This window comes from Topomyia yanbarensis, chromosome 3 (assembly GCF_030247195.1).
Source record: "Topomyia yanbarensis strain Yona2022 chromosome 3, ASM3024719v1, whole genome shotgun sequence".
Lineage (NCBI taxonomy): Eukaryota > Metazoa > Arthropoda > Insecta > Diptera > Culicidae > Topomyia > Topomyia yanbarensis.
In genome coordinates, this window is record NC_080672.1 from 299,301,590 (window position 1) to 299,328,052 (window position 26,463).

At 38.8% G+C, this 26,463-nt stretch overlaps 1 protein-coding gene across 1 annotated transcript in view; it reads right to left on the bottom strand.

The window, feature by feature from the left end:
- Positions 1 to 26,463, bottom strand: part of LOC131688871 (uncharacterized) — a 430,877-nt gene that overhangs the window by 21,932 nt on the left and 382,482 nt on the right. Inside the window, exon 5 of the mRNA XM_058973461.1 lies at positions 4,756 to 4,978. Within this exon, the coding sequence (XP_058829444.1) occupies positions 4,756 to 4,978 (223 nt within the window). The remainder of the gene's footprint in view (positions 1 to 4,755; positions 4,979 to 26,463) is intronic.

Genomic DNA, 26,463 nt, shown 5'->3' on the forward strand with positions numbered 1-26,463 from the left:
GAAAATCATTGAAAACAACGGAGCAATTATTCTAAATGATGGAAGCACAACGTTTACCAGAGGCTCTACATCGTTCCAGATCGATCTATCTTTTTGCTCAAATTCATTAGCAGCCGATTGCCTCTGGTCCGTACTCACCGATCCCTGTAGCAGTGAGCACTACCCAATTCTCATCACTCACAGGGGATTTTCCCCCCCCCCCCCACTACCACCCGTCGACGTCGATGGATTTACAACGAAGCTGACTGGACACTTTTCGAGGAAACCTTCTCCAACCTATTCGACCCACAAAAACCATACACCCCCGATGAGTTTGCTGACATCATTCACCTTGCAGCCGAAACCAGCATACCCAGCACCTATGGAATTCCTCGCCGAAGATTAGTTCACTGGTGGTGTACAGAAGTTGCCACTGCCATTAAAAACCGCCGACGAGCTCTTCGTATCCTCCGGAAAACTCCAACCAACAGCCCACTTTGGACCTCCAGATTCAACCAATTTCGACAACTACGTAACGAAGCCCGAAAAGCTATTACTTTGGCCAAATCCATCTGCTGGAATGAATTCCTCGATGAAATTTATCCCGATTCTTCTTCTGAAGAAATATGGCGACGAGTGAACGCTCTCAGCGGAAAAAGACGAAATACCGGCTTTTCGCTCGACTGTGAGATTGCTGAAGAAATCGGAAGATTCTTTTCTTCCCGCTCTTCAACTGTTTCTTTTCCTCCCGAGTTCCTGTCCAAAAAACCATGATGGAAGCTAACCCAATAACATTTTTCCCTGACTCCCGATCCGAAAGGAACAAACCCTTTTCCGGCCCCGAATTCACCTACGCCCTCAGTCAAGGACAGGGAAAAGCCACCGGATTAGACAACATCGGCTACCCTCTTCTTAGAAAACTACCACCATCCGGAAAAAAGCCATACTGCAATGCTACAATAAAATCTGGAACGGTGATCCTCTCCCCGACTCGTGGCAAATGGCATTAATCATACCAATTCCCAAAAAGAGTCAAGGAACAAGATCAGCAAATGACTTCCGACCCATAAGCCTTCTAACATGCATATCCAAAACTTTCGAACGCATGGTCAACAGTAGTCTTATCACCATCCTAGAACAACGCCAACTACTTGACAACCGACAACACGCCTTTGGAAAAGGGAAGGGCACCGGACTTACCTTGCTTCCCTTGGAGAAATTCTCGAAAAGGCTAAGAAGGACAACCTGCATACTGATATATGCGCTCTCGACATCGATAAAGCATATAAGGCCGATGACATGCTTACGCGATTTGCGAAGCGGTAGCGGTAAGCGAAGCGAATGCGTTTGACCTATCTCTTTGGTGTGTGCATGTAGAACGCGCAATACTGTCATAGTAAAAGCGGGGCGAACGCGGCAAAAATGCTCAGACGCGTCCGCAAACGCTTCGCTTTCCGCGTCAGCTTGTCATCGGCCTAATACCGTTTGGCGCGAAGGAATCCTCAGACAACTCGACCTCTGGGAAATACGAAGCAAACTTGGATTCTTTATTCAACGTTTTCTCGAGAATCGAAAGTTTCGAGTTGGAATTGGCGGAAGCGAATCGAGCATATACACCGAGGAAAATGGTGTTCCTCAGGGATCTGTTTTGGCTGTTACGTTATTTCTCATCAGCATGAATTCCATCTTCGCTTCCCTTCCCAAAGGTAGTATATGCTGACGACATCGTTGTAGTAGTTCTGGGACAAACTAAAGGAAGAACTCGCATCAAACTTCAAGCTGCTGTGAACGCTATACTAAAACGGGCCACCTCCGTAGGATTCAAACTATCTACATCCAAAAGTTTCTACACACACATGTGTTCCTGCTTTCGCCGCACCACCGACCGACAGATTCGGATCGCAGATACGCCGATTGCATACAAAAAGGAACCGACCATTCTTGGAATAACCTTGGACCGAAAAGCCACCTTCATCCCCCACTTCCGGCGAATTAAGAGAGAATGTGACAACCGCAAACGCCTGGTGCAAACCATCTGCTCTAGACGCCCGAAATGCAACAGAAACACTGCTCTCCTAATCAGCGAAGCACAGCTGATCCACAGCCGTATTTACTATGGAATCGAAATAACCGGAGGAAATACCCAAGGGATCATCCAGATACTCGCCCCACTCTACCATGGATCCATCCGAACAGCTTCCAAACTCATACCCAGCACACCTGCCGAAAGTGTCTGCGTTGAAGCCGGCGTTTTACCGTTTCGTTGGAAAATTGCCCTCGTAACCCTCCGGCGTGCTCTTAGTATTCTCGAACGTACATCCGGAGACGACGATTCCATTAAAAACAACCGAAACTGAACTTCCTCCACTTGCACGTCTCCATCGGATTTGGCCTCGCCCCTGGAATTCCCGTCCCCCTAACATCAATACTTCCCTGGCCCAATCAATCCGGGCCGGAACAACCCCCGAGATCGCATGATCGGCATATAGCCAACTAATTCAGCGGCTCAAAAAAGACAACGAAGTTGGAGTCGGAGTCAGCAGCAATGAAACCAGTTCAGCCCTCCGCCTTCCAGCAGAATGCTCCGTATTTTCTGCTGAAGCAGCTGCAATTGCCCTGGCCCTGGCTCAAAAACCAGAAAACACTGAAACCGTTATCTTTACGGATTCACTCTCGGTACTCCGAGCTCTCGAAAATGGCCAATCCCGTCATCCTTTTCTCCAGGCCATTGAAAACGAATCAGACCCTCTTATCACCCTATGTTGGATCCCTGGACATTGTGGTAACGCGGAAGCTGACTCCCTGGCAGCTCGAGGTCGGAAATCCAGAAGGACCCTTACTAAGGAGATACCAGCTGTAGATATCATTCACCACTTCAAAGAAACCCTCAACGATCACTTCCTTTCCCACTGGCGAGCATCCCATGGCCACCTCCATAAGATAAAGGGTCTTCTCCTCAAATGGGACGATCGCCAAGATTGGAAGGAACAAAAAATACTCTCCCGTTTACGAACTGGACACACAAAAACTTCACACGAACACACGATTTCAAATGTCCCACCACCCATTTGTACTTCGTGTGACTACCGTAAAACCGTTGAACACATTCTACTGAACTGCTTGTAACTTCAAAAACTCCGTTCAAGACACGACCTTCCCCTCTTCATACGCGATGCTCTCTCAAACGATCCTGTAAAAGAAGAAATTATACTCAACTTCATTAAAGATGCTAACCTATTCGACAACGAACAAACAATTTTCCTGGATATCAAAATTCAACATCATCAACTACGAGCCCCTCGCCACATCCGGACTGGAAGATGGGAGGGTTTTCCGCGGCTCACCAAGACACCACCATATCCTGCGACTCACCTAACAAGATACCAATCAAGACGCAAAACAATGAAACATAATTTTAATAAATGAATTATAAATACTATTCTACCCGGACGAATGACCAGGAGGTTAAAGCCCCAATAAACAATAATAATAATAATAACTTCAAAAGTTCAAAAACTAATAATTTGAAAAAATATCATATTCAGTAAAAACAAAAAAATACGCGTTGATTATTTTTAGCTAAAAAATGCAAGAAAAAAATTTGGAGGGAATTAAAATTTTGGTTGTAAATCTGATGTGGAATGACCCGTATATAGTGAGAAATGACAATACTTGTACTAAATATGTGAAACAGGTAATAATAGATCAAGGATGACCAGAATTGCCTGTAAAATGATTACCACTGAGGGACAGGTTTTGAAATTGATCCTCTCAGAGGTTATAAATACCCGCACTATTCATGCGCAGCAACGGTTCTGTAAACGGAGCTGTATTGCAGCAGGGGGCGGTAGTACCAGATTCGCTAAGGATGGTTTGAATCCCAGTCAGTGGAGCGAAAAATCGTATTCAGGAGTTTTAATTTCCACTTAGGCAAACCTTCATTTTTTGTTTGTTTTTTCGTTACCGTCACATTCAAAATCCAATAAATATTAGCAAATAAATTAGAGTTTAATGTCAATACATTGTATTAGTTGACAAAAATATTTTTGGTGTCTTCTTGCATCCAAATACCTTCTACTTTATCCCAATGAACGTGAAACTATGGATTTTCAGTTACTTTTTTTTTTAGTTATTTAGGGTTTGAGAGGTTCCGTTTTTTTGTAATATGTACTTTTAAGATCGAATTAAGGTTAAACTGAGAACGCCTCAATAAACGGCAATTTAGGAAAACGAAAAAAGCAGTTTTTTCTCACACTGTTGGGAAAGTCTTCATGAAAAAGAATCAATGTATTCAGGGCATTGGTAGAGTTTTGCTGATTCATTTTTATGAAAATTTTTCCAAAGGTGTGAGAAAAAACTGCTTTTTATCATTTCCAAGATTACCACTTTTTCAAGCTTTCTCAGTTGAACTTATAAATAAACAAGGTGGACTTCTTACTAGCGAAAATTGACCAACGCGTTCATAACAAGAAATCACAAAATAATGGCCAGTGTCTATTCTTTAGACATCACATTTTATAATAACTTAAGTTTTAGGTGAGCAAGCTAAATACATTGATGTATATAAATTTCTCAAGACACCTTGATTGGAAATTCTGCTCTAACTGCCCAAGTAACAATAGAAGTTTTATAGCACGCTATAAGTGCAAATCTAAGTTCTATGAATGGTTACAAAACTGTCATAAAACCTTAATTTTTACTATGATGTGATAAATGTGTTCCTACCAATAGTTTTCAGTGGCATAATTTAACATTCACTGAATTTCCGCAACCTACCTTAATCTGTACTCCTGCATGCTGGCCTGATAGGATGGCGGTGGCGGTCGATGCTGGAACTCCGGATACAGCAGCCCGTGCGGTGTGCTGCCACCCCGGCCGCAAGGTCGTCGTGAACATCGGCCCAAATCCACGGTGGAGCCAAGACCGAGACAGGGCGGAGCCCCCGGTGCCGTCATCCGCCAGGCGGCTCCGCTCACGGTGACCAAGATTACTCCAACACCTGCGGAAATATAGGAAATATATACATTAAAACAAGAGAATAAAGTTTACGATTTACTGGGATGCGGAAGCGCTTTCGATGATGATTTAATCTAGCTTCAATAAATCTGCGGACAAAATTGACTAACGAGGTAAATTGAACGGGCGAGAGAATTTAAATGAATTATCAGATGGAATTAATGGCAAACTTTGTTCCGGTCGATCCGCCAAACAAAAGCGTTGGGATGGGTAAGGGGTAAACGAATTTCCCCGTCCCGTTGCGATGTCCTATCCAGCAAACTTACAAGAAACATTACTCCCGCCATGGAATTACTGGACTAGGGGCTTCCAGCGGGAAAGTTTTTTAATTAAGATGTTAATTTACGTTTTCTTCCCGGTGCAATTTTTCATGTTCAACGAGAAAGATAATGTCATCGAATCAGCAGAAGGACGAATGAAGATGGAACAAAATTAAACGGGAGTTTTAATTGCAATGTAATTTGCAATCGATGCATGAATTACAATTGTACGGGGATGGAAATAAAATCAATAAAGCAATTTATTTGTCGGAGATGGCTGTCAGTCAATTGATACTTTTCGTATCGTCAATTAATCGTTTGAATCAAATAGATTTCAGTCACGGGATACACCAATGAAGATAAAATATTTCACAATAAATCATTCTGCAAGTTTGTGGTAAACTTAGAGATGCTTATACAAGATAAATTCATTTAAATTTTTTGCAATTATACTAGCTATTAAAACTTCTACAGTCCATCAGATATTATCGTTATTCATACTGCTAAGTGCTAGCTAGTATAGACCACCAGTTGATTCCTCTGAAATTTGTTGAGAAAATTCTATTCTAGCCCTGTGCATCTAGTCGGGCCCAATGAAGACACAAAAAAACTATGACCCAATTCAATCAAACCACTACCCGTCGTGACTTCAATAAAAGCCCACGAACCATTACCGGTTTACAGATTATCATCGCTCGATTGCATCCGAAGATCCGTGGGAACCTTCCAGCAATCCTCGTTGCGTGCGATTGCGATTGCTGAACTGCAACGGCAATGTGATCGATTTATTATTAGCCCAGTTTGTCGCAGTTGGTCGTGGTGTGTGGAGAAAAAAAAATCAATCGGTGAACAACGACTGGACTGCGGCGTACAGTGGTTCCGAATTGGAAAAATGGCGGACGTAAATATTTTCCGTCATCCATTTTCGAATTTTTTTAATTTACTTTCGATATCACTACTGGACTAATTAACCATGAATATGTCAATGTCAAAGCAACACACAACAAACTCTCCCGAGGACACCACATGGCTAAAATATAATATTTCCTAGATAAGTACTTTTGACCAGTTTTACACACTTCTGGATCACCGTGCAGCGTTGGAATCAGCGTAGGTTGATGCAATCGGTTTCTTGATTGCCCATAAACGCCATCCCAGACCAGTATGCGATCAATAACTCGGACAGTATTAAACGGTCGGTCAACGAGTGGGACATTTGTTGTGCACACGTACTAAATTGAGAGTTGTTCGTAGCAGCGATAGATGTAGATGAAGTGGTTTATTCAAACGATCTAGTAGAGTGCAATTGCTAACTTTGATTCGCAAAACTGTTTTGTCACACCTTGTATAAATTAATTTTCAAATGGTCGTTACATGCCATATAATCTGCGGCAAACTGAATGATTGCTAATCTCTCGTAACGATGACCAATTTGAATACGTTCGATAACACTGACTGCATGGAAAAAAATTATCTCATATGTTACAACTTTTGACATTAAAAATGAGCTCAGCCCCCCTAAAATTAGGCCGATGGCATGCTTACACGATTTGCGAAGCGGTAGCGGTAAGCGAAGCGAATGCGTTTGACCTATCTCTTTGGTGTGTGCATGTAGAACGCGCAATACTGTCATAGTAAAAGTGGGGCGAACGCGGCAAAAGTGCTCAGACGCGTCCGCAAACGCTTCGCTTTCCGCTTCAGCTTGTCATCGGCCTTACCCTAACATGTGATTTTCAGCCACTTTTGTTCCAAGACCCGCCACTGTGCGGTATGGCGATCAATTCTCTGCGTCTTTACTAAAGATAGTAGGTAGTAACCTAGGGGCAGATCACTTGTGATGTATTTTTAAAAATCAGCGAAATTAAATGCATTTATTTCCATCAAAATAGAAATTCATAATGTCTTTTGCGTTGCGTGCAATGTTTTTGCGTTGCGTGTAATGTTGTTTGCGTTGCGTGTAAAACGTCAAAACCCTACAGAAAAACTAGCCCTACATTTAACAAAACGTCGAACGAAGTGGATCAGCGTAGGACGTTTGTTAAACAAACTTTTCTGCGAGGGAGTGCAAAGCTAATGCAAAAATGGAAATTAAATGCATTTTTTTCTAATTTGATGCAAATTTGTTATACATTCAAAACAATGTGCATCTTTTTAGAATTTGTGTTTACCTATCGTTTCTTTGCGTCATTTCGGGATCATTTTTAATAACCTGCCCTGACGTTAGGTTTCATACTGGGCAATTGTAACCTGACGAGTGGTACTCTTCGAGGGTGGCGCTAAAGCTACTCGTTTAAAGCGTCCTAAGGAGCGTTTGTGGTAAACAGCAGTGGCGGATCCAGGGGGAGGGTCCTGGGGGTCCGGACCCCCTCCGAAATTATTTTACTTTACATTTTACAAACCTATACGATGAGTCTCGAAATGCTGGCAGGCGTTCTCCCGCTGAAAAATCGATTTTGGGAACTCTTATACCTATTGCTCGTCCGATGCGACATTTTGAACCCGTTGGTGATTGAAAACATCGAGAGGCTCGTCAAACTTAATTCTCAAACCCGATTTATGTTCTTGTACTTCGACTACATGGCACAGAGCATCATCCTTCTTCGTATAATCCCAACCGTGTCCGTTTCCTAGATACTTCTGATTCTGCTGTATTCTTCGACACATCCATCAAGGAAGAGATTAGTGGAATGCCGGACCACATACTCCCACAAGTGATCCGCGGTGTCTTTTTACAACAACTTTTTCAAAAAAATTCAGTATCTCTAAAACTACAGGATATGAAACATTGCAACTAACTTTCATTTGCAACTAACTTCAAAATAATCCGTTAGGGGAACTAGAGCAACTTTTTTTTAAAGATTTTTGAGTGAAAACATGGATTTTATGTAGGAACTATTTCACAGTTCTGCCCCCTAGATGGTGCTTTAAACATTCGAAAAACATTAAAAGTGAGAATCTGATTGATAATTTAAACAACTGAAAATCATCCTGAAATGTTGTTTAAGATTTTGACGAGGTTAATCTAATTCCAGATTCTCTGTCAGTTTCTTCGTATAAAATTCATTTGTCATGAGCTTCAACTATTCTATTTGAACAAACTCGATGAAACTTTTGACACCATTGAAATATTTGACTGATTTCATTGCAACGCTGATTATTTTTTTCAAAATTAACGTAATATAAGTGACAGCGAAAAATCTTTGAGTTTTGGGTTCAAGACAATTTTTGGGGTATATTTTAAGATTTTCATACATCAGAGGGTATAGCTGCAAGCTTTTTCTTGTGATCAAATCATATTTTGTTTTCAAAAGGAAAACATTTCGCATAATCTAGGATAAAGGCGTCAAAATTAACTGTTTTATTTCACTTTGAGAAACGATTCCGAAATCGATACTCGTACAGCATGGACCACAATAGCAAATGATAAAGAAAACTTCTCATTGGACAATCTTCGCTCAGTAAGAAAAGCCCAATTTAGTGACAATTTCTCGCATGATCTTTAGGAAAAATCCAAACTGCAACAATATACTTTAATGGGATATTCCGAAATAATCGTTATATGCTAATCATAAATTTGGAAAGTTTCCAAAAAATAAAAAAAATAGATTTCGTGTACTGTTGTCATTTGCGCTCGACTAGAAACGGTTAATGGCAACATTTCTTCTTGAAGGAACTTATGATAGTTGGCTTAAACGATCATAACCTAAATTATGCGACATGTGTTCCTTTCAAGAGCTAAATCATACATGAATGTAAGTAAACACTCCCTCGAATTTATCGGGAAAGTTTGCAAACTGGAACCAAAAGCAGGAATAGTTTTTTGTCTCTTTCAAATATCCTAATTTTGAGTAGGTCAATTGGTCGGTGTTAGGTCAGACCAGACTAAGTGACAGTGTATTGATTTCTCGAAAAACGCGTTTAAAGTTTGAATCGCAGCATCCTTTACATTTTAATTGGAAAATAATTTTTACCATAATTCTTGTTTATTGTTTCATATTTCAAATCTGGTAAAAGTGGAATGTAGATGAAGAAACTCTTTATCCAGTGCTATCATTAACTCATTTTTTAATGTTTTGCGACTTGGTCCGGTCTGACTTAACACCGACCAATTAGAGTTGTCGACGAAGAAATTGATTTTAGTCAAATATTACAATGCCACGAAACTTCTGCTGGAGTTTGTTGAATTCGAAATGTTAGAATTTAAGTCAAATTTGGTTTACAAGAGAAGGGAGCGATGGGAGAGTAGATTCATTCAACAATATATTAGTTATTCCCGAGATCAAACGAGGAAACGAAAAAAGAGTCAAAGATATGCTATTGGAAAAGCTACATGCAAAATCACCCCTCTTGGGAAAAAGCATTAATATGGTACAAGTGTGGTCCACACTTACCTATTTCCTCGTTTCAAAGACTGCAATGGTGCGCTATATCAGGTGGAATTTGGAATTATACTTTTCAACTACAGGTGAAACTTTTCAAGCACTTAAATTCCTCTGAATGCATTTTTCAACTAAACACAACTATTTGGCAAATAAAATGAGTGAATGAAAATTTATTTACAAACCACTAAGCTTAAGGCTTAAACTAACTTAGACATAACTTCGTCAAAATTTTAAACAACATTTCCAGATGATTTCAGATCGATTTCCAGTTGTTGGCAAAGTTGTAGATGATTAAATTTTATATCAGATTCTCACTTTTAGTGTTGTTCGAATGTCTAAAGCAGCATCTAGGAACAGATATGCGAACTAGTTCTAATGTAAAACCTATGTTTTCACGAAAAAAAAACTTTAAAAAGAAGTTGCTCCAGAGCCCCGACGGATTATTTAGAAACTGGTTGCAAATGAAAGGGAACAGTCCATCCTTTCATATTCTGAAGTTTTAGAGATGCTGAATTTTTTTGCATACAGTTGTTCTACTAAACACACCGTGATCTCCAATATATTTTATAATAAATTCCGAGAAGTCGGCTGAGACAAAATGTTCTACACTGACGGATCAAATCTCGATGGGTCCACTAGCTTCGATATCGTCAATAATACTACCACCGTTTCATTCAAGCTCAATGATCCTGCTTCAATTTACGTCGCACAATTAGCTGCTATTCAGTACACCCTTGGGATCATCGACACTCTGCCCACAGATACTTCATCATCTCGGATAGCCTCAGCTCTATCGAGGCTCATCGTGCGATGAAGCCCAAAAAACAATTACCGTATTTTCTGGGGAAGATACGTGAGTCTTTGTGTACGTTATCTGAAAAATCTTATCAGATTACCTTTGTTTGGGTCCCCTCTCCTTGCTTTATCCCGGGCAATCACAAGGCCGACTCTATAACAAAGATGAGCCCATTAGAAGGTGACATCTATGAAAGACCAATTTGTTTCAACGAATTTTTCAGTATCTGTCGTCAGAGGACACTCAACAGTTGGCAAAGCTCGGGGAGCAATGGGGAACGTGGACGATGGCTACATTCCATTATCCTGAAGGTATCAACGAAGCCTTGGTTTAGGGTGAAGGATGTGAGTCGGTACTTCATTCGGCTCATGTATAACCACTGTACGTTGGATACGTCTGTGTGCCTGTGACGAGGGTTATCACGACATCGAGCACGTTGTCTAGGCTTGCGCCGAGTATTGTGACGCCAGGTCTCAGTTAAAGGATTCCCTTCGGGACCGAGGTAGACCACCCATTGTACCAGTACGGGATATGCTGGCAAATCGTGATCTCCCCTACATGTCCCTTATTTACAATTTCATAAAAACGATAAATATCCCAATTTGGCCCTTTACTTTTATTTTTCATTTTTAGAAATTCCCTGTCTAGGAGCGGAACCAGAAAAAAATTTCGAAGGGGGTCCGAAATTTAGATTTTAAAATGTTCATTGTACAATGCGTGATATGCAATAACCTCATTTAATTAAAATCAGTATTGGTGGTCGAATCTGGTTTGGAATGATTTTGAGTTTAGAACGAATATAAAAAAAAAACTATTTTAAAATTACTCAAGACCTTCCCCCTGGATCCGCCACTGTCCCTGTCCTGCCTTGTGGAGCCGACCAGCACCAGAGTTGCAAGTTTGGTCTTCTTTTTCTGTCGTCATATCCGTCTATTCTCTCCTGTCCCTGACACAACTGCTGCTACACCGATGTTGAAAATAAATCAAATTTGTATTTTGTATTCCTAGTTTTAAGATAGCTGTAAAATTTCTCATATAAACTTGTTCCCCTTCTTGTATATCAAATTGTATTCTTAGTTCTAAGATAGCTGTAAAATTTTTCGTATAAAAAACTTATGTTCCCCCTCTTGTGTATCAAACTGGATTCCTAGTTTTAATATAGTTGAAAATTGTTTAATAAAAACACTATTGTTCCCACTTTTGTATATAGAATTGTATTTCTAGTTTTAAGACAGCTGTAAAATTTTTCCTCTATACATAAAAAATATTGTAACCTCCTAGTTTTAAGATATCCAATATAAAAAAAGTATTTGGTACCGCCAAGCTAACGCATTTGTGCCTATCAAATAAACGAACTGAATAAAAAAAGCTTACCAAAGGAAATAAACTTCAACACACTGTCTCCAATACCATATCCTGAACCGTAAGCCTTTGCAAAATTTGTTCAGGCAATAATGATAACTGCATGAGCTGCGTCAAGTACCTCAAAATTAACAACCAGTACCATCAGTGAGGTAGCCACTACCAAGGACGGACGGACGGATTCACACTCATGACCCGCATAAAAATGCAACCACATCTGATCTTGAACTTCAAGGTAGCAACCACGATCATAAATTACTAAAGAGAAATGATCATCCCTTCGATACGAAATGAGTTTTTCAAGTGACCGTATTTCGATTAAAGATCTAATAAAATACCACACAAAAGTAAATCACAATAAAAAATTGCCTAAAGTAGGTAATACATAATCACGAACGGGTTTAATGCAAAGCTGATCGAGATATTGAGACCAATTGATGGTTGTGGTCATCCAAGAACGTTTTGGAATGCTGAATTAAGATCTACAAGTGTAATAAGTAATAGGTTGACAATTTGTTTCCATATTCTCTTTAAGGTCCACGACATCAAGTCTAATATAGTGTAAAGTTCAACGGATGCCACCGGTCGACGAAGAACGTCTTTGAGCACAGGTTCAACGATCTATAAGGTTTTTTTTGAAACGGCTCAATGCGTTAGCACAACGGAGCCGTAGGTCTTTTAATTTTTTACAATAAGTAAAAATAAAAAAATGCTAAGAATATCGGTCTTCCAGATCTTGTTGACGCAGTTTGCTGCTGCGTGTTGAGATCCTTTTCCTTGGCGGTGAAACCGCTTGGGGGTCATTCAGTCTGCCTTCTCTCGCGTTATTGTTTCCGTCCATGTCATCATCGGTACTGCTTTCTTGCTGTTCACGATCAGAGGTTCTTATATGTTTCTTGTTCTTACGGGTCGCTGTTGTAAATCCGTCTTCATCGGTATTTGCTTCTTTATTGGCGATGCAAGTTGTTGGTTTAGGAGCGGTTGTCGTGGTCGTTGTACCTCCATTATTGGTTAATTGGATCGTTGTTTTTGGTTTATCTGATGGTGGTTGTGGCTGCTTGTTAGAGTGGGCTATAGATGAGTTTTGACTAGTTGCTTCGGCGCATGTTATTCCGTAATGGGCTGTATGGTTACAGAATTGGCATGTTGGGGTCTGCCCGGGATATGTGATTAGCGTTGTTTGCTTATAGGTCACGCCATCCTTCGGTGACTTGCATTCAATAGTCATGTAAGAAGGTATTGGTTTAGTCACTCGCATTCTCACAATAATTCTCCAGGTGTCATTCGTAATAGGTGTCATTCGTAATAGATTCTACTTGTCCATATTGCGACATGATTTGTTTGATTTAGCATTTCTTAGTGCGTGGGGCCAAATCATGGATACGTACGTCCACCATGTCGTTTTCCATAAGCACCGGGATCTTGATTCTGGTGTTATTAAACTCGACCTCGTGTTGCACATTGTTCTTTTCAATAAAGTTTTTTGCCTGTGCTAAACTTCTAAACGTGATCAAAACACAGTTTTTAACGCGAGGTAGCTGAATGTACGTAACTTCAGCGAGATTAAGTTCCATTTTAACTTTAACTAATTGCTCCACTTCCTGAACTGCGGGTCTGACACGAGTTTTATTAAAGTTGATCGAAATCGTGTTATCCCGTAACACGGGCACTTTTGTTTCATTTGGCAAACTCATTTCACTCCGCAGCCGGGGATAACAATACAATATTGTTTGTGCACTGATATGATATGGACTGCTTGTGCGATCGGCACCGGCTTGTAGGTAGAATTGACTGTTTCACTTGTGCGGGACGATTTTTAGCTTTTTCTCAAGGTGAGATGTGAAGACAAACTGATCTATAAGCTTGCCACGACAAAGAAAGGCAGATAAAACAAATCGATCAAAAGGAAAGTGAAGTGAATTCAGATTTTCCCACTACGGCCTTGACAAATAGATAATGATGGAAACATTAGGCACTATTCTAAAATCCCAGATGGCGAATTCCGTTTGAATGACATTCTTGATAATGATTTGGACATTTCTAGAACGGGCGTGGCGAGACAGAGTTTTGAAATCCAAGATGACAACTTTCCGTTGAGTAATTCTAGATAACCCTAAGTGTTCTTATTGAAAAAAATGCGTACCTCCACCATCATTAAACTGATTTTCATTGTTAAATATTCATTCGATACAAAATTTTAAACTCGTTTGAATTTAATATTTTAATAAAGACTTTGTCTGTAAAATGTTTTTAAAACATAAAGAAATCATGAAAAAGAGCAAAAATTGTAATTTCAAATAAAGCTTCCTATTATATTTTAGTTCGACCATTGCAAACCTCCCCAAAATTATTAAATGCGGAATGAAATTATACTAATTCCAAATAATGTAAATCTATCTTCACTAATATGAGAACCGGGCAAATGTATGCTTTGGCAGATTGACCGTACTAGCTCTAACTGGCGGTGGGTAGCTTTTTTCGTCCGTGTCCATTACGTGTTTCGTCAACAGTGCTATCTTTGAATGTGATCCACCTTAGTTATGCACTTTTTTCCATTCTTATTGTATCGCAAATATTTTCAAAATTACACATATTTTGTCAATGTTTGTTGATTTGATGGCATTGTAAGGGAACACATATCCGCCGGGTGATGTGATTCGAGCTGACATTTCTTTGGACTGAGCAAACTAATTTCTATGTTTGTTTTGTGTTTATTTAACCAACGAGGGAACTTATTTACTGGGCATTAAATCTGCATGGGGAAAACGCATGGTCTTGTCTGAGTGGAATGAATATACGAGTAGGTATATCATGTATGAGGGTTGTTAGAAGTATCGAAAACTAGTTATCTATTTCCTTCTGTCATATCAGCACGAAAACAAATGTTTTATCATCATATTCATGAGTTTGCTAGTTCATTAAATCGTGTTCATTTTTTTCTCATATTATTGGGTAATTTTATAAACTTTCGAGTAATAATATTATTAATTACCAGGTAAACCATTTTTCGCCATAAGCAGAATATTATAGCTTAATTTTTGAGTTGAAAGGCTACAAAACTACCAGGAGACCCTTCTTTTTTTCCATATTTCACATTTTCTGGTTTTGGTACATTGTTATTTTAAATTAGTAAATAAGTTATTCCTGCTTCCATGTCGCAAGAAGCGACCAAATAGGGCTCTCTTTATTTCATTTCCTGCATCTTTTGGTCTTTCTAATCAAATGTAGGCAATTAGTAAATTAATTCCGATCATTCTTCTTATCTTATTGTCTAAAACCTTACTTGCTTCTCTTTCTATTAATTGGGATAATAATAAAGCACGTGCGCGAGAAATTGCGTCTATCTCCGTCATACAAAGTAAGGTTTTCAGTACATTTATGCTCAAACATTTCCCTTATCCTTGTCGCGAAAACAATCGATTTCCATTCGACACTAGTGGAGTGCGCAATAGTATACACTGCCTTTAACAAAAGACTAACAATCCTTCCCTATCATGCTTCGATCTATGTTCGGGCTTGGCCGGCACCGGTATTGATCAATAAAGAACTTGTGATCACAACGAGTTGTACAATGAATGATGATTTTTTTTTACTCCCAGGTATTAACATCTATTGAACCTCTGCAATTTCAGCTAGTCCCGATCAATAACGGAGTAGCAACAAGGGGTGGTCGCACAAGCTCCAGCTCAAGTTCAAACTCAAGCTCAAGCTTGACCGTGCCAGCTCTACCTAACGAACGTTTTCGCTCTGGATTTCGTTTTTACAGAAAACTGTACTTCCAACATTTCTTTAGTAGGTGTGTCTTGAATGGTGACAATAATGACAAGTATGTTTCAATACAATTACATCGTCCATGTTCCGACAAACAATTTTTTTTCAGGATAACAGCTGTTGTGCTATCTTATGACAAGTGCCATTTTGCACATTTCGAGAAAAACGATTTTTAAAGTTAGAGATTTAATATCTTGAAACTTATTAAGATTAGATTTAATATCTTGAATTTTAAAGAAAATGAGTCAGGGAATTTAGAAAAAAAATAGTTATTTTTGATTTTGTTGCCAAATATGCTATATTTCAAGTTTAAAACTTAAACTGTGTTTTTCTCATAACTCATGTATTTTTGTTTTGAAAATGATTATGCTATTGTGTTTCTCTGATAGTTTCACACATAAAAACATCTTACACATCAAGATAACTTGAGCCAGACACGGTCATTTGTAATAAAAAAAATTAGCACGTTTCTCGCTATATCTCAGTAACCAAGCAGAATGTCAAAATTCTGAAAATGCCACTTTGTAGAGATTTTTTAGACAAGTAATGTGGCATATCTAACTCAGTTTACCCCAAAATGGCGTTTGTCATAAGATAGCACAACAGCGACGAGCTAGCCTTTCTTGAAAAGCCCAGACATGTTGAAAACCAGGAAAAAAGATGCGCCTAACAAATCATAATACATATTCCTTGTTTGGACGTGAGTCTTTGTTTTTTTTTCCTTTCTTAAGGATTTTTTATGAATGTGTCCACTGGAAAACAGACAAAGAAAGAATGACCAGAACAGTGAGAATGAAGGAACGGTGAAAACTCACCTTTATTGGAAACACTGAGAAAAGATATGTCCTCAAGCAGGAATCGAACCTGCGATCTCCCAGTCTCTAGTTGGGTGCGTTAACCACTCCGCCATCGAGGAACTCATAATATATCAAAGTATCATAAAATAATCATAAGTCATAAAATCTCAATTAAAGTCCTTTAATTACAATCAAGTACATAGAAGCGGAACACAATGGCTTATGGATAACAATGTGTTAAATAGCGAACAAATAAATTCCTTATGAAGCATGAAAAATCTAACAGCATATTACGTCTTGAATGCAGTCTTACGCATATATCACAATTGCACAAATCCATTCTCAATTCCAAGAGAAATTAGAAAATCCCCTAGAAAAAAAACCTCCAGATTTATGCTTGCAGTTGAACATCTATTCAGCAAAGCTCCCTCCCGGAAACTTTCGACCGCACATCCCAAGAGAAATTAACCAAATTAGAGCAGCAGCACAATTTTATGTCTGTTTTAATCTGGGTGATAAATGATGATTCGATTATCTGAAAGTAGTTTCCAATCGTTTTCCATTTGCAACCTCCTTCCACCTAGCTCGGGGCGGGGACGACGGGCTGAGCTTTCGAGAATACAGAAAACCGAACAAAAGCTGGCAGCCAACGTGCCCACCCAGCCAAGTGCACTTCTTGCACTAGAGCCAGGGCGACGACCAAGTGCACCAACCAAAATCTATTCCTCGCGAGCCTGGGAGTGCGGGGAAATAAGTTGTTACTTCTGGGTCATGGAAAACAACGCTCTCAGTTTTCCACTATTCATCCCCGACATCACACCCAAGCAACAACCCCTCTGCATCCTGATAGGAAAAGTTATTGTAGTCGTTTTCAAGAATTTAATATCGGATCTTTCAGCTTCGACCTACATTCGCGACGGTGCGACGGGAAAATAAGGCTCCCGTCCGCCCTTGGATAGGGGAAAAGCTGGTTGCTACTCAGGAAATGAAAACTGTTTTCTTTGGTTTCCCACTCGAAACTGCTACCAGGGGGTGAAATTTTAATCTCAATAATCTTCATTGAAAGCATTAAATTTATACTTAAGAAAAAGGGGTTACGATGTATCTGAGAAGCGACGAAGGCAGAGGAGGTTTTTTTTTATTGGTAATTAAATTAACGAAACAGGATATCTTTTCAAGGCGGGAAACTGGGTCGGTTGCCGTAAAAACAAAGCTGCAAATTAATTTTTATTAGCGAATTCCTTAGCATTTGATCGTTAGTGCACGTAATGGTGTCAATAAAATTATTATTTCATTATCATCCATTTTATGAATGATCCATCCCCATTTACAAAAATCTACTGAAAAAGGTTTTTATATTTTGTGTGCTTAACCATATCGAAACATAGGGTTAGAAATTTTTCATAAGAGATTTTTCTAACCCGAAGAGGCGAATGACCTTAAGGTTAAAACCTCTATAATCGAAATAAAAAAAAAATACACATGTTAACAATATCAGCGAAATATGTCACATGGAATGACAAAATAAAACACATTACAAACGAAATAACACATTAATACAAAACGATCATTTCGTGGTAGAATAATTATTGAATTTTTTCTCCAAACCCAGGTAAATAAAATTTTGACGATATACCTGTATGCTTACTGATGAGAAATACTAACCCAGTTTACTGAAGGAGCAGCAAACCCATGTAACCCCATCTTCCAAGATGGACTATGTGTTGCATAATTCTTACTCTTTTTGTATACCGAACGTGGGACACTAAACAGCACTAGTCGATATTACGGCTTTTCTCAAACACAAGCAGAATAAATAGATGAAAATTTCGTAAAGTCAATAGTGGACGGGAAAATGTTCATAGAAACATCAAAATGGGATGGGGCATAGATACACAATGCTGAATTTTGGACACGACTTGAGTGGTGGTTACGTGACTTCAATCTGATTGAGCACGGAGAATTCCCGATTTGACAATGGCGATGGAAAAATATAAAAAAACTTTGTGTACACTCAATCATCTATTGTGTATTGGGTCATCTACCCTAGTTGTCCACAGAGAACAAGTTTTGCCTTCTCAATTTAGATATGCATTTTCGCCAAAAAATTTAAAAAATTCGAAACAATTACTTTTCATTTTCATATAATTTGACCTCGACGAATGATCCATTTAAATGTAAGTTTCCTTCCAGGTCCGAAGATCCTTAATTGGGTAAGTAGTTATTATGAGTTCCTGACAACCTCCAAGTAAACTTTAACGAAATCATTATCTTTCTAAATTATCGACCTTTTTGGATAGAACTTAATCTCACGTGTACTAGAATTTCTACTTCCTTGCGCTGCCTAATGAATGAAATAATTTATTTACTGTCAGGACGTACTCGACCTGCTGACTAACATTGTCAAAGACACCTTTATAAATTATCAAAATCTCAATCAGAAATCAAACTTGAAAACTTTTAAAAGGTTATTTGCGCCACCCGGTGGGTTCATTCCAATTAAATCCGCCCACGATTGGGTAATCCGTGACCTTGAGCTGCCGCCAACATCAACTTTACAAGTTATGAAACTTTCGAGATATCGTCTCTGTTGTGCTATCTTATGACAGGCACCATCAAGCACATTTCGAGAGAAACAATTTTTAAAGTTAGAGACTCAATATCTTGAAACTTATAAATGGTAGAAACAATTCAGAGAAGAAAATATATGCTTGGACCTATTCTATATTAATCTCTCAATCATCGCAAATATCCGTTAACTATATTGAAACTTTTCGCTAAAAATGTAAACATAAGTCGCAATCACACGTGTCATAAGTCTGTATGAATCACAAAAGTTGTATGGCGTGTCAAAATCGCGAATGGAAAGTTGTCCATATAAATAATGCATCAATTACACTGTCTATAGTGTTTTTGTACTTTTCAAGTGACCTAGTATAGGTTGTAGATCTCGCCAAATGCAACACAAGACAATGTTTGAATTCTTTTAAATTTTTTTGAGTTTTCTGGAAAGAAGAAGAAATGACCTTTTCAACCATATTCTATGTTACGTTCTTTTGTCAAAGATGTTTTGCGGTTTTGGGTCAACAATATGAAAACAACCATAATTTTGCGATTTTTCCATGAAAATTACTCAACATTGTTCCAAAGAAGCGTCTTTGTTTCAATAACATTTTAGAAAGAGCATTCAATTAGGCATCCAACGACCTATTTATCATCCAAATTGGTTCAAAAATGGCAGAGTTATTATTTTTTTCCCAAATTAGAAACTTGCTTGCATGAACTCTTAAGTTGTTAGTGAGGTATTATCTCGCACTATAAGATGCTATAATTGTATCTTCCGTTATTTTTTTTCTAATTTCAAGCTCAAAGATCACATGCATACTTTTGAATGTATACGTAATCGAGTAAAAAAGAATATATTTTTTGAAAATTTTATGTGAGACTGTCCCTTTAAAAGCGAGCAAGTTTCTAAATTGGAAAAAAATTAATAACTCTGCCATTTTCCAACTGATTTTGATCCTAAATAGGTCGTTGGATGCGGAATTAAATTTTCTCCATAGTTTTCTATTTAAACAAATACACTTTCTAATAAAAATGCAGAGCAATTTTCATATTCTTCATGAAAAAAGTAGCAAAATAATTGGTAATTTCACATTATTGACTCAAAACCGCATAGTACCATAGTACTAGATTAACAAAAGTACATCACAAAGCATACCGTTGGAAAGGTCATTTCTAGACTTAAAGAATTTAAAATCTGTTGAAAAATGACCGCGTAAAAAATTTATTTGTGCTGAAAATCCTGAAAAATATTTTTTTTGCTATAAATCAAGATTTTGAGTGTAACCTTCCGAAGTGCACGCTGCTCTGAAAATCTAGCGAAATCGTATTAGCGCACCAGCGGCTGCTCGTTCAGTGGACCATTTACGCGACTTCCGGAGGTTTAAATTGATCAAACATATTTTTGTGTTGTATTTGATGAGATCTACAACCGTTATCAGACCACTTATAAAAAGTATATTCATTTTTTTATTTTGTAACACCGTATTATTAATTATTATTCAAATCTTCGGTTTAATTTGGTGTAGAAACAATAGGTGAGATGCATTTTGAAGGAATCCAACTTTCCCCTTTTGGGAATTAACATTGCATCAGGCCCGTGCGCAGAAAATTTTCAAATGGAAACGGAAACCCTCAAACTTTGAAGATTTTTTTCGAGGGCTGGAGGGTCTTGAGTACCAATCGACGCAGCTCAACAAATTGAGTAAATGTGTATTATCGTAAAGGGGTCTTCAACAGATACCGCTGCCGACTGGCTCGTGGTAGTGTCGGATTTATTTGTAGTAGTTAAGCCTTGCACTTTCTCTTTTTATTTCGTGTTAATCGTTCATTTTTTCCATGGCTACTTTTTTCCTGCTTGCTGTTCAATCTTCACAGTATATCTGACTTCCTCAGGTCGGTTGCAAATATCGTCAATTGTCGAGACACAAACCGATCCGGAAGTGTCGATGATAATGATTTACAACCAACTTCGTATGGTTTCTTATTCTTCTTGGAACTACTCGTTCCTATGCATCTGCTAGCTATTTAGCTGTCAGCGGCGTAGATAAAATGTCTCCAAACTACGATATCCAGTTTTCCTCCGACTTCATGTTTATCCTACTTTGTTACTGCTGGCCGACTTTGCTGTGTATCTAGTCTACTCACACCTGTTGCTCATATCGAAACTTGTCGAAGTGTGAACCGGTGCAGAGAAGCCGACCAATTTGACTTACAACTCTTCCAAGCTACCCTCGCAAGGTTTCTTCCTTGATTTTTCGACTTGTTTCTAGAGTGACCGAACTCAAATGACATTTTATGTGTTAACACAGCTCGCAGTATATTTTTTCCTGAACAGGTAGTTAAAACATTTTTAAAAATAATTCAAAAATCTCATGGGAGGGGTTTGCGCACCCTTTGTGGTACATACGGTATGCGACACAATCATAAAAGCGGTCAGGCCAACTGTGCAGCGTACGAAGTGAAGATGATTCAAAATTATACGGCAATCATTTTTTTCGAGAGTTGTAGAGCTAGGTTCTCGGGAGGACTCCGCGTCAGAATCTCTCATTGCAACTGCAGACGAGGCGGGAAATGTCATCCACTAAAACACTGCTTAAGGCCAGTTGCAGCGAGCCGTGATTCTGAATGTGATATTCATTGTACGGTTCAGACATGTGCGGGCGTGGGGACTTTGCGATCGCGTGTATCATTGCGAAGGTCTCGAGCGTTTGTACGTTAACGTTTTCGATCGCGTGTGGATTTGTATGTTGCGTGTGTTAAAATGTGTATAAATTGACTTCGCGTATATAAATTCGATTTTGTAACCTTGTGGCCGCATATTCGCACGTGTTCTTGGATGGTCATGTGGACCGCCCTTCTGATAGTTAGTTTTCGGTGTACGGCTAACATTCCGACAGGGAGTGAGTTACCGCATATTACTAGAGTTCCCGGCCATGTCGCCATGGAACGTATTGTCCATTGGATATGAGAGCTTTCATTTGTTTTAATTGGTCCAATTGAAGGTATGGACCTAGACTGCTGGTAGCAAGGATGGAGACTTCCGAAAGTGAACGATTCACGATCGCGCGAACGCGGGAGTTTGTCGGTTCAGACTTGAGACCGCGTTTGAAAATGCTGGGACGTTCTCCTTATGACCGGGATGTTATCATGTTTGCGATATCGCGGGTGTAGGTTGCATCGACGATCGCGAAAGGCTCAAGGATTTGCATGTTAACGTGTTTCTCACGTGTATGTGACCTCGCGTGTATAAATTCCGATTTTTTTAACTGTGTTTCCATTCGCATATTCGTGTGTGCTTTGGGGCATTGGACCTATGCTACTAGGGCGGAGGATAGGGACTTCTGGACGTAACCGGTTCGTGATCGCGCGAGCTTAGGCTCTTGATTGAGCATTAGTTTGGGCTGCAGCGGAGTATGATAAAACACAAAACATAAAAAAGGGCTCTCGGTCTCCTCGATACAACACTACCGAGACATAATGCAATAACTATCTTCAGGAGGGCTTATGTTAATGGTTTTAGAGGGGAAAACCACTTTTTGCGTTTTTTTAGAATCATGTGTGATCACAGCTCACAATTCACGAAATCTGTGTTGTTGCAGTTACTCCGACTGTTGGCAGCATAGGCAGGAACTATATACGTTATATCTACCGTATAACGAGTCATCGCTTTCTGATGATTTCAAAAGCGTTGTGTTATATTGTAGCAGAGATGGGATTCTACTTAATGATGCAAATGCTCCTCATATCATTTAGAGAATCGCAGATATCAATCTAAGAGGCTCTGTACCGTTGGAGAACATAAGTAGTATAAATCTTCATATTCTGAGTGTAGGAAACTGACCAACTTTTTCAAGATCTTGTGTTACACATAACTAGAGATGGGCGGGTACGGGTATTTTTACCCGATACCCGACCCGAACCCGTACCCGTAGGAACCGGGGCGGGTTCGGGTTTTGTTATCACCGGGTACGGGTCGGGTCGGGTTTTTTCGAAAAATTGTGCACTTACTCGTTCTTGAATGTTTGGATGACCTTTTCCTTCAAAATCAAAAAAATGATAACTTATCCCCGTAGAAAAATATTAAAACAAACATAATTTTCCAGGAGCGTGTATCGAGTGAACAGGACTATCCGGGAGATTTTGAACTGGAAGTTCATCATTTAGAATATTTCGTTTGAAAAATTTTGCTGTTCAAAAACATTTATCGCTTTTTGTGAAGCTTCTCGAGCATTTTTGAAGTATTAATGTTGTAAATTTCCTTCATTCCACTATTCAAAAAGAAAAACAAGTGCATGGGAAAGATATGTAATGTATGACTTCTATCGATCTGTTCAAGGAAAATAGTCTAAATTAACCACCAAACAGCAAAAATTGTAGATTTTTTATGATTTTATTGGCAAAAATGTTTAGGGTTACTACAAAAGTTTATTTAAGAAGCAATGTTCACATGTATATGCTTACACGAGATTATTCCAATTGATCCAAAATATGCTGATAAATTGTACCTTTCTCAATTGCAAGATAACTCGCTAAATGTTAGAAATAAAATTGATGTTTGTTTAGATTTTTGGGAGAATTAATCTCATCGCACATTTACTAAAAGAGGTCTCATATAAGCTCAAATATACCCCGATTTTACGGAAAGGTAGTATTGGAAAAAATGTCCTCACATCACGGATGTTATGAGACACTAAGTATACATAGGAACTATGTAATTTTCACCCAATCACACTTTCGGTCGAAAATAAGCTTTTCCACTTGAACGTTTTCGTATGTGTTGTATTGAATATTCCGGAAAGCCATGCACAACGTCACAAAAAGCCTGCTTCGGCAACGTTCAAAAACTATGTTGAAAAAACCTTTTTCAAATCGTCTATTGCAGTGATGGAGTCCGTGAAGTCGTTGCTAGTGGGTCCGCGAAGAAAAATATATTCTCCGAGTGCAGATTGAAATTTCAAGTATTTCTCCTAAAAACTGAAAAAACAACATATTGATAGCATACAAAATCGATGTTTATCCGCGGGGGTCCGCAGCGACCCAGGGTGATTTATAAGGGGTTCGTGGTACGAAAAAGATTGAAAACCGCTGGTCTATTGGCTCGACGCACAAGCTCAACCTTCTGGTATTCATGTGAATAGCTCCCAAAATGAGCAGCCGCTGATGCTCAAACGTGATTTTGCTGGAGCTTTTAAGAGTGTTGTACTAGATACAATCATGCGAGTTTTAGAACAACAAAATTTAACAAAGTCGTGGATGTTTTCAATATATTTGTAAAAAAAGATAATGAAAGAAAAATCATTCTGAACACGTGCTCATCGAATCCTGCGCACGCAATTAACCAGTGCGGACTGCGATTCTTTTCCTTGCTGGTGGGGCGTTCTCAGCATCCCTGATAATATCTGAGGTTCGTTCGTTCCCATCGAATACCTTTGTCGACCAAAACATGTCATCAATACATCATTGAATGTGAAATGATTCCGAGAATTAATGGCTGAAATATTTTATATAAAGGCTACTCTTATCTTTAAATTTATGTAAAGAGTTTCTCTGTCACATAAGATTTTAAAAGACTTTTTTCTGAATTGTTACTAAAAATTAATAATTTACAATAAATTACTTTTTTTGACTTTGGTCGCTCTTAACCCCAAGTTGTTGATATTTAATCCGAACATGTTATACATTTTTGTTATTGGCACATCAAAACCTTTCGAATGGTGGGTCGATTATGTTGATTGAAAGTTTTATTCCTAAGACTACAAAAAGTTCCAAAAACACGTTTTTCAAAAAGCTCAAAAACGCTCAAATAATTCTACGAAAAAGAAAATGGATATGATCTTCGCGTTCAGCGACCCAAAATTAACATTGAAAATGCCTTTTTTCTTAGCTTACTGCAATTACCAGAAAATTGGTAAACTAGTGTATTAGAAGAGTCCGGGCCTGTTTGCGGAAGGCATAAGTTGACAGAGTTCCTTTGGCTTCGTTTCTATTAGACATCTCTCGTATTTACCACAAATTATGTAAAATATGTTTTCATATGTTGCAATTCATTTTATTTTGTAAAAATCATGGGTGACAGTTTTCAAACGTAATAAACGAATTTCCTTAATGTTGTGGAATTTGTGTTATTTCCGGTGAGTTTTATTCTATTACGTGAATGATAATATTTTTTAATAATGCACAATCTACTTAAGTAAAAGAAATAAAAAATGAAAATTCCACCAACTAGCACCGGGCTTCCCTACTCTTTCGAATCAAATAGGTTAAATTTATTTATTGAAAACCGGGTTTGGGTCGGACACGGTTTTTAATTTATTTTAATTTGGGTGCGGGTCGGATTCGGGTCGAGTTCGGGTCGGGCACGGGTCGGGTGCGGGTCGGGTTCGGGTCGGGTACGGGTCGGGTTCGGGTTCGGATTTTTTTACAGGCCCGGGTACGGGTCGGGTTCGGGTTTTATATTTTTATAAAATCCGGGTACGGGTCGGGTTCGGGTAAGCTTACAAAAATAAAATGCGGGTTCGGGTCGGGTCCGGGTACGAAAAAATCCATACCCGCCCATCTCTACACATAACGCTTTGCTCTGAAAGAGCTACGCATGACCTGGGCAAGCGACAGGTTTTAAATCAAACTGAACCACCCTACCAATCTATCTGATCCTAAATATTCATTTTTCGATCATTTCGATGTTTTTTTTTTCTTGTCTATTTGACACGGCTCAATGCGTTAGCATAACTGAGCCATAGGTTGTCATGATTTTTATAATTTGTAAAAATAAAAATTATCTTTCAACCGTCAATCGGGTCTTGTGGACTCAGCTTGCTGCTGCGTGTTGAGATCTTCTTCCTTGGTGGTGAAACATTAGGTGCGTTGTCTGCCGCACTTTGGGGTTCATTCGATCCGTCCTCTCTCGTGTTTTCTTTCCCGTTCATGTCGTCATCGGTACTGCATTCATGATGCTCACGGTCGGATGTTCTTATTTGTTTCTTGTACTTACGGATCCCTGTTGTAAATCCTTGTTTATCGGCTTTTGATTTTTTTATTGGTTGGTATTGCTTGTTGTTTTGAAGGCATTTGGTGTAATTGTTGTTACTTTGCTGTTGGTAATGGCAGTTGGTTTAGTGGTACCAGAGCCGATCGTTGTTAAGCTGATGGTTTATACTGCCCGTTCCGAAGTCGTTGGTTTACCAACCGGTTGGTAAATACGTTTAATATACGATGATTGTATAGCGGCTTTGGCGTAACCGGTGGAATTTATATAGCAGCCTGAGCGCAAGGTTCAGGGCTGATATTGAACTGATCTGCATGGGACGGTCAAATAGGAGGGAATAGGTTTTGTCGGAAGCATTCTCACCACAAAAATAATTACTCTGTCATTTTTCAACCGTTTTGATGATGAATACGTCGTTATATGCGAAATTAAATTTTCTTTTCAAATTTTCATTAAAACAAAGATACTTCTTAAAAAAATTTTGTGCAATTTTCATATTTTTCATGTATAAATCGCAAAATATTTGCTACTCTCATATTTTTGCCCTAAA